The sequence below is a fragment of the Microtus oregoni genome, unplaced genomic scaffold, assembly GCF_018167655.1.
Source record: "Microtus oregoni isolate MIOR12 unplaced genomic scaffold, Mior012 000026F_ref0000081, whole genome shotgun sequence".
In the NCBI taxonomy this organism is placed as follows: domain Eukaryota; kingdom Metazoa; phylum Chordata; class Mammalia; order Rodentia; family Cricetidae; genus Microtus; species Microtus oregoni.
The window spans coordinates 3,115,896-3,129,619 of record NW_024543085.1 but is presented as its reverse complement, the minus strand read 5'-3'; the positions used below and the strand labels follow the sequence as shown (position 1 = coordinate 3,129,619).

The window sequence follows — 13,724 nt, the reverse complement described above, 5'->3', positions numbered from 1 at the left end:
TGATGTATCTATAATTTTAGACTTAGGATACTGTGGCAGTGAGATCATGAAGTAAAATCTCATCTCACGAAAACCAAAATAAAAACATATAAAATTTATTTTCATAAAAGAACCACTTTATCACAATGGGATTTAAGTAATTTTAGTCAGTTTAGTACAGAGCACCAGGTATCTTAGTGTTCTGTTAGTCAGTGACGGCAGTTTCACAGCCCAGGAGGTCTGACTCTCTGGAACACTGGTTATGACCATCCATGAACGTGGTGCTTAAGAAAGCAAACCTCACGTGATTTTTTTTTTTAATGTCTTGACTAGCTAGCCATCACCATACCATCAGTGAAATGACCACACCCTCTTTCTGTTTATTGGTGACTCAAGCTGATTCTTCAGAAAAAGAGAAGGCAAACAAAACGAACTGGCATGCATCCAAGACTGTCCAGAGAGGGCAGACTCTGGTGGGGGTGGGGGGCATGCATCTAAGGCTGTCCAGAGAGGGCAGACTCTGGTGGGGGTGGGGGGCATGCAAGGCTGTCCAGAGAGGGCAGACTCTGGTGGGGGTGGGGGGCATGCAAGGCTGTCCAGAGAGGGCAGACTCTGGTGGGGGTGGGGGGCATGCAAGGCTGTCCAGAGAGGGCAGACTCTGGTGACGGGTGGGTGCATCCAAGGCTGTCCAGAGAGGGCAGACTCTGGTGAGGGGTGGGTGCATCCAAGGCTGTCCAGAGAGGGCAGACTCTGGTGAGGGGTGGGTGCATCCAAGGCTGTCCAGAGAGGGCAGACTCTGGTGGGGGTGGGTGCATCCAAGGCTGTCCAGAGAGGGCAGACTCTGGTGGGGGTGGGGGGCATGCAAGGCTGTCCAGAGAGGGCAGACTCTGGTGGGGGTGGGTGCATCCAAGGCTGTCCAGAGAGGGCAGACTCTGGTGAGGGATCATTAGCACACATTCCATAAAGGGGAAAACAGGTTCACTTCACTTATTCCGTGAGGTCAAGACAGAACGCAACAAATAGCCTTCCTTTGTTTTATTCAAGCTTCCTTGGACTTGGAGAGCTTAGAATGAAATGGCTAAAATAACCTGGTGCACGGGGCTGGACTTGCCTGCCCCTGTTATGTGAGACTGACTGCTCAATGGATGTGCCATCCGCCTTTCTCTGGCCGAGGGGCACTGGAAACTTGACGGCGAAGCAGTGACAGAGGACAGGAGAGGTGGACAAGGCGCTCCAGCTGGAGGCCCTGCTCTTTAACTTTATGCCCAGCTCCATAATTGTGCTTTCAAGTGTAATTCTAGCTGCCAATTTACACTTTGCCAGAGTTAAAACTTATTTTTAGATTCATTTCCATGAAAAATGTGCACTTTGCTCTTGATGGATAGATATGTTTTGATGGTTGATGCAGGATTGCCCAGTCAGGGCTTGCTTCAGTTGAAGGTGAAAATGGAAGAGGAAAAAAAAAAAAAGAAATATATACTCTGGCAGATGACTGTATTTCCTTTTATTGCATTCATTATCTAATAACAATAATACTCATTGGCAAGAAATATATTTACACTAACAAATTAAATTTAATCACAGGTATATTTTTCAGATGGTCAGAAAACAATGGGCCACTTATATATAGTTTGCTTTGAATGCCTCTGAAAACAAAGAGTAAGGAATGGCATTTGAAACAGCAGACACTAACCAAGCACCAGAGAATAGATCAGATGTGGCACTATTGTCTCTTCCATGCAAACAATCAGACCGCAGAACATACAAATTAACATTTCAGGTATTATGCTACCCATACTCACCAGACTCAAATGGTTTGCAAACCACTTCTTTCCCTTTAGCAATATATAGCGAAAGATCAAAACAAATAGCATCTTACGTGACACCAATTTTATGCTCCTTCTGGTTTCCAGCTGCCTAGTCTTGTCAGTGATATGTAGTAGATGTACGAGTGGCTTCATCAAAACATCATTGAAAAAATGCAGAATCAGTAGTTATGACATTAAATAATACTGGGGAGGGTATAGTACACACACTTAGAGATTTTATTAATCGCTGTTTGAACCTAATGTTGCTGGGAGGTGTTATTTAGCATGACAATCACTTTGGAGGTGTTATCTAGCTGATTTTTTTGTAAAGATAATTTAAGGTTTTTTTTTGCTAATTATTATTTCATGAATGAATACTTAAATCCTTAGCAAGAAATTTATGTGTGCATCAAACAGCTGAAGGTAATGGATGTACATGCCTTCCAAAGACATATACTCATAGCTCATTGTGTTATTTTGATGGCAACCAAAATGCCATTGCAGGCTGATGGCATAGGAAGTAAATAGTGGTCACATGACAGAAGTACTTGTCACCAGAGAGCCAGTAGTTAGTGACATAAGCATCAAGGCTACTGCAGACCTCATCATAGAGGAGAGAGAGCTGACACCCAGGAACACACAGTGCAATTTCTAGCAAGGAAGCTGTGGTCTGCAATGGGAAATGCCCAAAGCTGCATATCTTCTGATTCCTAACTCTAAAAAAAGTGCAATCTGGACATCAAAGCATTAACCAAACCTTTGAGGAAAATTTATCTTACTAAAATATGATACCAAAGATCTAATAAATCAGTTTTACCAAAATATATAAACATTTAGAAGCGTAAGTGCATTTAGTAGGATACTTACATTAAAATAAAAAAACTTCTTAAAAGCTACGAGCCATTCAATGTTTACACAACACAAGAAGTGGAGATAAGGCTATGATTGCAGCCCAGGGTCCTAACTATCATCACTGTAGTCCATGGATAGTGTATTTTTATGCCACGTGCTTATGGTATATATGTGTGTGTAAGAGTGGGGACATAGTCACACGGTTCTGACACCTACAAGTGGCATGCACACAGCTCAGAATTTGTGGCTCGCTCTCTTATTCCTTATGTCTTGCACGATGCTGGATCCCTAATGGTCTGAGGTTGATGGGGTCAGGGCTAGGAAGCATGGAGTCTCTCTCGCTCCCTACTCTGAGGATACAGAAACAGGTCCAGGTGCTTACATGTGTGAGTCTTCAGTAACATTCGCCGACAATCCCACACAGACAGCCTTGCCCAAACAGGTGACAGGACCCTAGGCCTCCCATGATGGAACTGCCGTCACTTAGCCGGGCAGTTAACTGTGTAGGCTTTTCCCTTTTCCTCTAGCTGCTCAGCCTAACTTTTTCCAAGTCATGAAAACGTGTTTTCTCTGGTGTTATCCCTGCTCCCCTCCTCTGATGTTGTAGCTCAAAACTAAATTTCATGGGACTTTAAATATTCCAGACAAATGCAAACAAAGACAGCCGGCACACTTGGTCCCACATTAAGGGCCGAATCAGTGAGACAGATTTCCTGCAATGCTGTTTTCTATTGAGTCTGTCCCCTTCTCTGTCCTATCACAACGAGGACGACTTTGGAAGAAAGCATGGATGCTTTACTCCTGGGCTTCACCTGCACAAGCTCACCTTTAGAACTGGACACAGGTAACCCTGACTCATAAGTAAGAAAACACACAAAAGTCAGTTCTGCCGTTCCCTAACTACTTTTCATTCAGGTTGTCTTAGTGTGGAAGCCTGTGACTTGCCTGGCCCCCAGAGTGAGATCTTTCTTATCACCAGCTCCGTGTTAATTCTGAAACACAAGAGGGAAATGTGCATCCAATGGATAGAAGTTTCTTTTCGAATCATCTGTCCTCCCCTCTTCCAGAATCATCGCAAACATCCTTGCTAAATGTTGATGGCCCTCCTCAAATTTCTCTCACCTTTCAAGTTTATAAACGACTTAGAACAGCTGTATAAATGCATTTGTCTACTTCTTATATACTTTTCAGGCACAAGTTAATCCTATTGGACAAAGATCCTAGTTGAGAATTTTTTATCTTCAGTACAGCCCATAGAGACTCGGGCTAACTCCGAGCTGTGGGCATTCTTGCAGCTTAGGCCTGAGGTGTTCACGATTCTCAGGTACATACCCTCTGGCGTGGAGAGCGGCAGGAGTCCCCACTTCTCTGCCACTTCATTTCCTAAAACAAAGGAACACAAGGTAGGTATGCCCGCTTGGTGCCTGTTGGAAGCTGGGTTTGGCATCAGCTCCTGTCATACTGGAGTCAAACTGCTGTGGTGTTTTAAAAGTCTACACTAGGTGGCAAGTGGGAAGTCCGTGTGAACGCCAGCTCAAGGGCGACAGAGCCCCTGAGAAGAGCTTTGAGGTCATGGTGGTGAAGGCGGAGCCCTGCAGTGGATAAAGCATGGCTCCCACTCTAACAGAACTCCCTTGACTTCGGGGAGGAAGGGGATGATTACACGCATGCGCACCACTGAAAAGGAGTTGGCCTTGGCGTAGCAACACGCCACGGTGTTCTTTACTGGAACCCTGACCCGGAGCATGTGCCTATTCTACCCACGGCAGCGCCTCGCCAGGTATCCCCATGCCCAAACATCACCTGTACCCCAAAACTCTTCCCGTGACTGTTGAGTACTTCATTGGACTATAGTTCATGGTCAGCAGACATTCCCTTTTTGTTCATTTGTTGATCATTTAAAAACCTTCCAAAATCTTTAATGTCCACAAAGCGACAATTCTCTGTTAAATTAATTGAATAAACCCAGAAAACTACAGTATTAAAGAAGGAATTGTGCAAGACAGCGGAAACTCAATTATTATCATGCACCACAGTCAATAATAAAACTAGACGGGAAAATAATTGCTCACAAGATCTGAGGGCCTTCTCTTTGCTGTCACACACACCAGCCAGCATATGCCCATCCTTTGCTGAGCAACAGAGGAATCAAGAGCCTTTTACAATTTCACCAGTTTTTAGTAGCAACGTTAAAGGAACTCATTTTGGTCTAAGATTGTGATAATTTAACTTAAAAATCAAAATGGTCGAAATCTAAACTAAATGATGTAATGAGAATAAATTTGATTTCTAACTATGATATAAATGCGGATCCAAGCGCTGAAGTGTTCATAAAGTTGCAGTAAGAATGGTGTATTTAAGAAATGCAATATAACAGATCATAAGGTACAGGCAGAGACAGTCTATAGACACTTCAAATATATACATTTTCAATTTCAAATCATCAAAGTGTAAACACGACTGAAAATGACCGTCCTTCTGTTTTCGCTCTTATAAATGAACACAAAGAAGCTTCCAGTGCAATCCAGGTTTGTTTTTCCTCAAAAGAAAAGAAAACCAGGTAAAATTTACAATAGCAAGCATTAGTATTGCCTGATTTTTGCTAGTCTTCTGGTCTTAGGAAATGTTTGCTGAGTCTCTTGGTTTCTCACCACAATGAGTGGCCAAGCATCAGACATCCGAAGACATAAACAGGCACCCAGTACTTGACCCCAAACAAGAACCACGAAGCAGGTCTGGCGACTCCGAACACACAGCTACTTCTGTATCATGTTTAGGACTGGTATGTCTGTTTCGGAAAGACCAAAACCTAACAAGAATGCTGTGGGCCAGAAAAAGGAGCAGGCCCTGGGAGAAAGAACGGGATTAAGTTTCTAGCTCAGATAATTTCAGAATTTATATGCTTCAAAAATAACAATAAAAAGTCACAACGTTACAGTTCAAAGTGAGGTCACAGAGGCAGCAGAGCCGCAGCCTCACAGACGCCTGGGATAACTCTACAGCCTGATGCAGACTCTGTGCATCCAGAGGAGACATGCACGGGGCTGTGGGCGGAAGGGCCTGGTGGAATGAAGGAAGTAAAATAGGTGCCAAGGATTCGTGTAGCCTCCAGCCTCACTTGAAATTTGTTCACTGTAAAGTAGGCAACGTCAGCTTTGTAGGGTCAATGCAGCAGCGAGAGTTAGATACGGAAGCCAAAAAGCAAAACTAAAGGCAAGCAAACAAATAAAACCCTCACGGTTTGAAATGTCTCAAGACCAGCTTGTTTTCTCCTCTTCCTGCCCAACTCTCCTGAGTTAGCTTGGGTTCTTAAAATACTGGAATCCTTAATACTGGACTTAAGGATAAGATCTTACACTGCTAGCGTCCACCCCATGCCTTACACACATCTGGGAAGCTCTAGAATTGCTTAGAAAAGTCATTCCAAATGTCTCTGAAATGTAACCGACAGCTGTCCTTCACAGGAAAGAATCTTGTGTGCTCAAAAAAAAAAAAAAAAGTTCCTGGTTGACTGTTACTCAAATCTCAATCTCCAACCAGTATTTCTAGTTTTAAGTTCTTAAAAGTGCATTTGTTCAAACACTAACTGAGCCCACTTGGGATATTCTGAGTAGAAAAGACCTGACAAGTCCCTGACTGTGTCAGAGGCAGGCTGAAGACAGCCAGAATGTGTCTCAAGAGAGGAAACCTGAAAACATTCTTTCCTTAAAATCAATTTCCTGTCCAATCTGTCGGGAGGGAGGGGCTGTATTGTTTGTCAGGGCCACCGCACCCTGAGCTCGCTGGGCTGGCCAACACACCAGCGGGTCTCAAAACCCATGGCTGCACCAGGCTCTGATATTCTGTTCTTTGTTGGGCGATTCATGAAGGAAAATGCTGCCCCTGCCCCCCGCAAGCCCCTTAGGACACCCACATCTGGGTTCTTAAGCCTTTTTCATTTCTTCTAGAGTTAACAAATAACTACTATTTTCTCTCTTTCTCTGATTCCAGCAAATGGAACAACACTTGCTCTTTCTCTCATCTGGTAATTATGAGCTGGGCACCCACATTCCCACAACGGGACTGACTTCTAACATCGGAATTGAAGGGAGCCTCGTTTACACACTGTATTAGGATCTGCAACCCAGGAGACAGCAGCTCCCTCGTCTCAAGGCAGGCGTCCTCTGCACACAAACAGCCATAGCTACTATCTCAGTTTTAGGGGCTCTCCCTGCAAACTCTGGGTAGTCCACTCACAAGGCCAGAGTGAATCCTGCTCTCACTGGCTGGATCAGGCTGGCTCTCTATGGCACGATACACTCAGCACAGCGCAGAATGTTGGCTAAGTAGAAGAGAAAAATGAGATTTCTGGTTTGTAATTAATCAATAAATTAATAAACCAAAGGTGGCTTGGGGTTATTATGTTAGAGTTAGGAGTGAATCCAACACACAGTATTTTTTAAACTGCCTACAATGGCATTATCCCCATCAGTTTCTTCTTCATTCTCTGCAGGAGAAGGGGGACAGGAAGGGGAGGGACTTCCCTCAAACTTCCCCACGGGATTACTGCTCAGTGTTGGGCTCTGTCGTGGATGTCATCTTTTCTGATTTTTTGGACTTCCTCTGCATTTGTTCTTGTTCCCTTCTCCTCAGTTTTTCTCTCTGTTTTTCCATTTTCTCGTGGGCCTTCCGAGCCTTCTCTAGAGACATCTTCATTTCCTTCAGTTTTTTTTTAACCAGTGCCCGGTCCTGGGATGACGTCATCCCAAGAGCCTACAAAGGAAGCACACGTACAAACTGAATCTGAAAAACTGCTGACCTCTTTGCTTATGATGAGGAAAACATCATACTATGCTTAATCTCATGACCTTAGTTAAACACGGGAGGAGGAGGTCAGAGCGGAGGAAAGGCAGGCTATTCTTGACAAATTCTGTGTGCGAGGAGGGTCTGAGCTTTGTCCTTTGAAGTTCTTTGCAAAACACACTCTAGAAGTCATTAATAAAATGTTTTTCAAATTGGTGACTAATGAGTGAATAAATGAAAAGGGCACGATCCTGCTTCAACCTTCCGCTAAAGTCATCAATATCTTCCAAGGGAAGCGGAGAGCACCTGCCGTCACAGAAGGCTCCAAGAAGGGCAGGAGGAAGCGAAATGGCCTCTCTATTGCCAATGTAGTTATTTACACCCAGAACCAAAAATGTCTTTGAGACCAGCATGCCCATCTCTCTTCCCAAAGGCAGACCTATAGAGGAAGCCCAATTAAAACTATGAGGTTGCCGGATGAGTTTAGAATTCAGAATCAGGGAAGATGGCTGTGTACTTGAAATGTTCCATGACCTTCAGCATCAACAGCAGGATGCATCTGCCTCCCCAACAGGGACAGCCTTGTCGATGGGGCCTTCATATTCACGAGCTATTGATTGATCTCTAACCTTTTCAAAGACTGCCAAGAGACACTCATCAACCTCGCAGGAGCCTGAAGCAGTGGGGAGGGGTGTGTGGAACTGGCCTGTACCCTCCTCTTACCCTTTCTCCATAGGGTTGGGCACCACCTCAGTCTTTAAGAGAGATGGGCTGGATGAGTGGAAATGAAGGTGCAATGGAGGTGGGAGGGAGGGACGGCTTGCATATACTTGAGGGAGAAAGTTGGGGCCTTCATTTCAGTTGTCAGGTAGTAGGTAGGAGACGGGGCGTGAGAAGAAATGAAGAAAGAAAGATTCGCACTGGCCATTACTAAAAGTTAACAGTAGGATGGGAAGTGAGTAGTGCTAATACAGAGGTCCTGTGTTGCCATGGGAAGCAAAGGAAGGGTCCCTAACCCTCTTGGTCAGCAGCCTATCCTGAGTCAGAACCCCTGATGAACTTCCTCAGGCTTCATTTCCTACTGAGAAACAATTCAGTATCTTTTCTGCTCAGTACTAACAAAAATTACCACATGGATATGTAGAACACTCTCAGCTAATGAAAGTGTCAGGTGTTACAAGTCATACACACAACTGGTAACTTAGCACAGACAGAGAATCTTTACCTTCAGTTTATTGCCATCCAGCTGCAGGAGCTGCTCCCCAGTGATGTTCTGGGCACTGAATTCAGACACATACTGGTCCAGGTTTAGGCTCATTAACCAGTGAGAAACCTGCTGCACGCTCCACTCATGAATGGCCCGATTCAGACTCAGACTGTGTTTGGGAGATTGTCCATCATCAAGGATCTGAGGTAGGAATGTATGCAGTATTGTTAAATGACCAAAACACCATGGCTCATAGTATGCTATCTCAAGCTACAAGAGCCATATTTATTTATAAATCATAAAATGATAATAGTTCTACTTTTGTTAAGAAAAACTTGTCTATTACCTAGCAATTCTGGTAGATGGAAAATTAATAATATTCCACAAATAAAGCACCACTACAAATGAAGAAAGTTAAAAATCGAAAAAGTGCACACTAACACTGATGATTTTATAATACATAAGTCTGGAGATATTATCAGAGGTAGAAAATAAATGTTTTATATATCTCTATATTCAATACAACACTTTAAATTTATTCTGTTAGAAGACACTAAAGTTACATTAAAAACACATTAAAAATATTGTCTCCTTCACTTTATAGAAAAAGGTCGTAAAGTCCTCAAGCCTCCTTAGGGAGATTTCACAACCATCACTTCATCTGAGCGAGAAGCAAACCTGGAAGGATGGTAGGGCACTAACATCCACAATTAATTTTAAGACAGGAGAAACCTAAGGCAGAGAGCTTCCATGATCATTTTTAGACAAGGCATTAGTAAGTGGCGTTGTTTAACAAGAGGCTCATTGCAAATTTCAGGCTCTGTCTTCTGTCCACTATCCCCTTTATTTGTGCAGAGGCAGGAGAGTGCCTAGAACCACTAAGTTGAGAGAAGATGAAGTCATGATAGGGTTCAGAGGAAAGACAGGAGTTTCCCTGGAGAGTTACTTGAAGAGTAGAGAAGAGAGGAGGGTGTAAGCTGAGGGGGAGGCAGTGGATGCAGGAAAGAATGGAGCTTGTCAGCTGATGGCTATGGGAGATAAATGAGGGGCCCTGGAGGGGGACTCTGCCTCTTGATCCAGGAACACCTCTTACTAAGACGTAAGGAAGTGCGATCTTTCCGTCCTCACACAGTGTTCTTGTAGTGTTGTAAGGAGAAAAAAAGCAAGTTCAAACCAGACAAGGCACCACACACCCCACAGATAGCTCACCTCATCATCTATCATATCCAGGCTCTGGGTGAGCAGCAACAAAAGAACCAAGAAGAAGAGTGTTACAGAAATGGGACACACAACATCCACAGTGCCCTCTTTATTACATCAAAAAAGCCCGCTAGAAAAACATGATCAGAAAAGTTTAAAAGGAAAAAATGGAGTCTTGTTGCATAAAACTCATGTTATAAAGAAATAAGACCAACTGTTTTACATGTAAGAGGAAACACATTTTAGTTACATTATTTCCTGCCTCACCCCCGACTCTCGCCAGTTTTTAACCAGGCAATCCCAGCATAGTTTTCTGCTGTTCTCTGCATATATATTTCCTGGTAATTCTTAGCAAGGCTAATCCGCACTGTGGCATCTGGATAGACGGGTCTAACTCTATTTTCTTTCCGGAACTGTGCCTAATGGTTGCAATGATTCAACTGGACATATCACGTTCAGAGGACTGTCAAGAGCCTGGGGGAAGGGGCAACTCTGGATGAGGGAAGCAAGAATGGATAATCAACAGCCTCCGAGGAGAGGTAAACTGCTATCTAGTCTTGTTCTCAATGCCTAGACTCCCTACCACATGTTCACGTACATAACGGGAGGGCTAGGAAGCTTCAAAGGGCTCAGAAACTAAACTTTTCTTTAATGTTGAAGAAGAGTCGGGTGGAATCATGAGGACCTTATGCTAAACATAAAACTTCAGTGCTGATCATTCCTATGCTAAATCTACCATCAAATATCTCCCCACGGTGGGAAATGGACGGAATGGGTCATGAAAACTCAGCTCTGCCATGGTGCCTCTCCAGTACCTCATCTGAGGACAGTGCCAGGGACTGGGAGAGCCCTGGTGTCTTGGGTTCTGCTCCTAAGCCACTCAGGTCTGCCGAGCTGGTACTACTTGGACTGAAGTCATCATTAAAGGTGAAGTTCTGTAAGAACAAAGAAAACAGTGTGATGGGAACGCACAGAGTGAGCTAGAGGCAGGCGTGCTTCCAAGCCCTCATCTGCTTCACTTCTGTCAATTTTCTTCAGAGGAGACTTGACTTTGGTTTGGCGATGATGGCCTTCAAGTGGGCACAAGCAGAGGATGCTGTACCTTTTGAGACAAACTGGAAACTCCAGGCACTTTCTCCATCTGATGCAGGGATAGGTGTTGTAGAGAAATGATTTTTCAGTTTCTCTCCAAGGGTACAGAATTCATTATCCTCTGTAACAGCTCAGAGGAGTGATATTAATAAGCCCATCTGCTTTGACCCTAATTTGTGATGAGGAACAGAGCAAGTAGAAAAACAAGATGCTGTGCAGAGGCTGAGTTATCAGGAACAGATGGCAACTCATATCAGGAAGGTAGTTGGAGCACCCCTGGGAAAGACGGCGTGGGGCTGGCTGTGATAAATCCTGTGAGAAGTGACAGGTCCCCTCGGGGATGCACCCTTCAGACACAACACTAGTTACATGTTGGAATATAAGCCAAAGGGACTGCATGGGATAGACCCCAAGTCTGCATCAGCTCCTGGGGTTCGGGAGGTGGAGTGCAGGAAATCATTCCCCAGAAGTCCCATAACATGCTTAGCAGATGCTAAAACAACTGGACGATGGCCACAGAGCCTCAGTGGTGAAAACACTGTGTACTGAAACTCTCTTTAGTGTGAGATAATGTTAGATTCACTCAAGTGAAATTTAAGTCTCAGAACAACACAAAAATTCCAAAGGGTTGATTATGACCAAAACGTCTTTGCTACTTGTAGAATGACTGAATTCTCAGGAACTCAAGTGACTACCCAACACCATTTTCCTCCATACTACACTTCTCTAGGAACTGGACTGTTATTTCCACCAGGTTCCTTTGCTTTACTGAGAAGGAATACCATGCCAGAGACTGAAGAGTTTAGTACCAGACCAACTCCAAGATTTGATAAATCTTCCAAAAAGAGTTGAGGCTGGTAGAACATACAAGCTGTAAGGTATTACACACAAAACATTACCCTTGTATTACCATGGGAGATGCAATCCTCTAGCCCCTCACTCAGAACATTTTGAGCTGATGAACTCAAGGAAAGAAATAATCAAACAAGATTAATCACATATTTCTGTTTGGGAAAGAAGAGTGAATACAAAAAGAAGAAGCCGGAAGAACTCCAAGGTTAGCCACTGTATATGCTTCAGTAAAACGTTAGATAAGGTTTGCAGTGTCATGCTGGAAACAACCATCAAGCATTTTAAATGCATCACACCTATGCATATATTTTCTAATTCTGCTAATGATAAAGAACTTTGGCGACAGAATTAGAACAGGAGCTTTGCGAGTTCTACAAAACGTAGCTTCAATACAAAAAGTAAGATGCTATATGCCAGTGGTTTTTGTTGGTTCCTTCTGTTTGTTTCTCTTAAATGTATTGAACACAGTCAGTTCCAAATTTATCTGTTTTCCAGTAAATCTTGACGAGCACAGTGAAAGAGTTTCATAATGCAAATTAAAGAAGAACACTTAGTAAACATCTAGGACACTGTTTCATCATTTGAATGCTCCTTTCCCAGCATGGCTTAACTGTCAAACTGAGATTTAACAGCGGTAAGTGAAATGACAGGCAAGTGAAGAGAAACACACGCTAGAATGGACAGTGTTGAAAAGGGTGCTGGTTAGGTAAGGCATTTCTCCCCACAAAGGAAAAACCATGCATGCCTGTGGCAGTGTTAGCACATTGGTTCCTGAGACCCAGGGTGTACACAAAGGTTGAGAAGGCCTTCCAAAAATTGAGAGGAGATAGGAATGGGGGCTTTCTTGTCAGCTTTTTTAGTCCAGTTGTCTACCTTGGACCCTGTTTTATCTGAAATTAGGGTCTCAGGAGAAGGCGGAATGGGACTCGGAACTGAAGGCAGGTTCCTGAAGGAATAGGATCCTTTCCGACTTTCAGTAAACCATGAGAAAGGCATGCAAGGAGAGCGAGGAGTGGCCTGAGCCGCGGGGGGAGGCTTGGCTTTCCAGTTCTCCAACTTGCTTCTGAAGACCCTGCAGTGTGAAAGAATGACCACGTTAGACAGAGAATTGGCAAAATTCATACTGACCCCAATTCCAAAGAGACTCTCTGCACAGGTAAAAACTGAGAAACTGTTCTATTTAGGATAGTAAAAATGGAACTATTTGGGCAATAGCATTAACTTTAATACTTTCCTTTTTGCATTTTAATGGAAGCAATTGTTTTGAACATTGTTTTGAACTGCTATTTCCATAGCAAACTTGTACTAAATGTGCCTTTGTAAGAATGCACGAATGAATTAAAATCAGAGTGGCAGTCTTTCAGAGACTGCTTCTAAGACAGTCATCAGGAGAGTGGCACTAGCCCATAAGCATCTTTCTTCCTACCTACCTCTGGATTCATCTCCCTGTGTCTATGACTGAAAGATTTAGTGATTTGGAAATTTTGGAGCATGTGTTATGTTAAGCAGAACATGAAGGTTTTTTTTGTTTTGTTTTGTTTTTTGTTTTTTGTTTTTTTTTTATCGAAAGCTTAGTCTCTTTTCACAGGAGGAGTATAGGGCCTGAAGTCATCATGGATTGCTTGGAAACTGAAAGCCTAACACCTCCTGAGCGTGTGGCCTCAGGCCTTCTCTGTCCCTTTGTCCCCATCTATACAAAGCAAGTATTTTGATGTATCTCACATGTGATTTCTATGAATTAAGTAGGTTAATATTTGTTAAAGAGCCATGAAAGTCACTTAAGGTCTAGAAATAGTTAAAGGCTCAAAGGCAGTTGAAAAACAGTTTTTCTTTTTTAAACTTAGTATAGGTACTATCATATTTGTATTCATCTACTTGTGCAGAAGCTAGAGAAGAAAATGCCTGCGTGCATTTGGAAGAGGTGAAGCTCAGTATCACTGAACAAATGACAT

The 13,724-nt window shown here is 43.4% G+C and overlaps 1 protein-coding gene across 7 annotated transcripts in view; it reads right to left on the bottom strand.

Annotated features, from left to right (window-relative positions):
• Positions 1-1,468: 1,468 nt before the first annotated feature.
• The window catches only part of Ppp1r9a (protein phosphatase 1 regulatory subunit 9A), a 286,389-nt gene continuing 274,133 nt past the window's right edge, over positions 1,469-13,724 (bottom strand). For 5 of the 7 annotated variants that reach the window (XM_041675345.1, XM_041675346.1, XM_041675344.1 and 2 more), the window contains 5 exons: positions 12,646-12,844; positions 10,644-10,763; positions 9,838-9,861; positions 8,647-8,829; positions 1,469-7,391 (listed from right to left, as the gene is read on the bottom strand). In XM_041675345.1, coding sequence (XP_041531279.1) covers positions 7,182-7,391; positions 8,647-8,829; positions 9,838-9,861; positions 10,644-10,763; positions 12,646-12,844 — 736 coding nt within the window. In that variant the 3' untranslated portion in view covers positions 1,469-7,181. The remainder of the gene's footprint in view (positions 7,392-8,646; positions 8,830-9,837; positions 9,862-10,643; positions 10,764-12,645; positions 12,845-13,724) is intronic. The other 2 variants (XM_041675348.1, XM_041675349.1) reach the window with 1 other exon arrangement.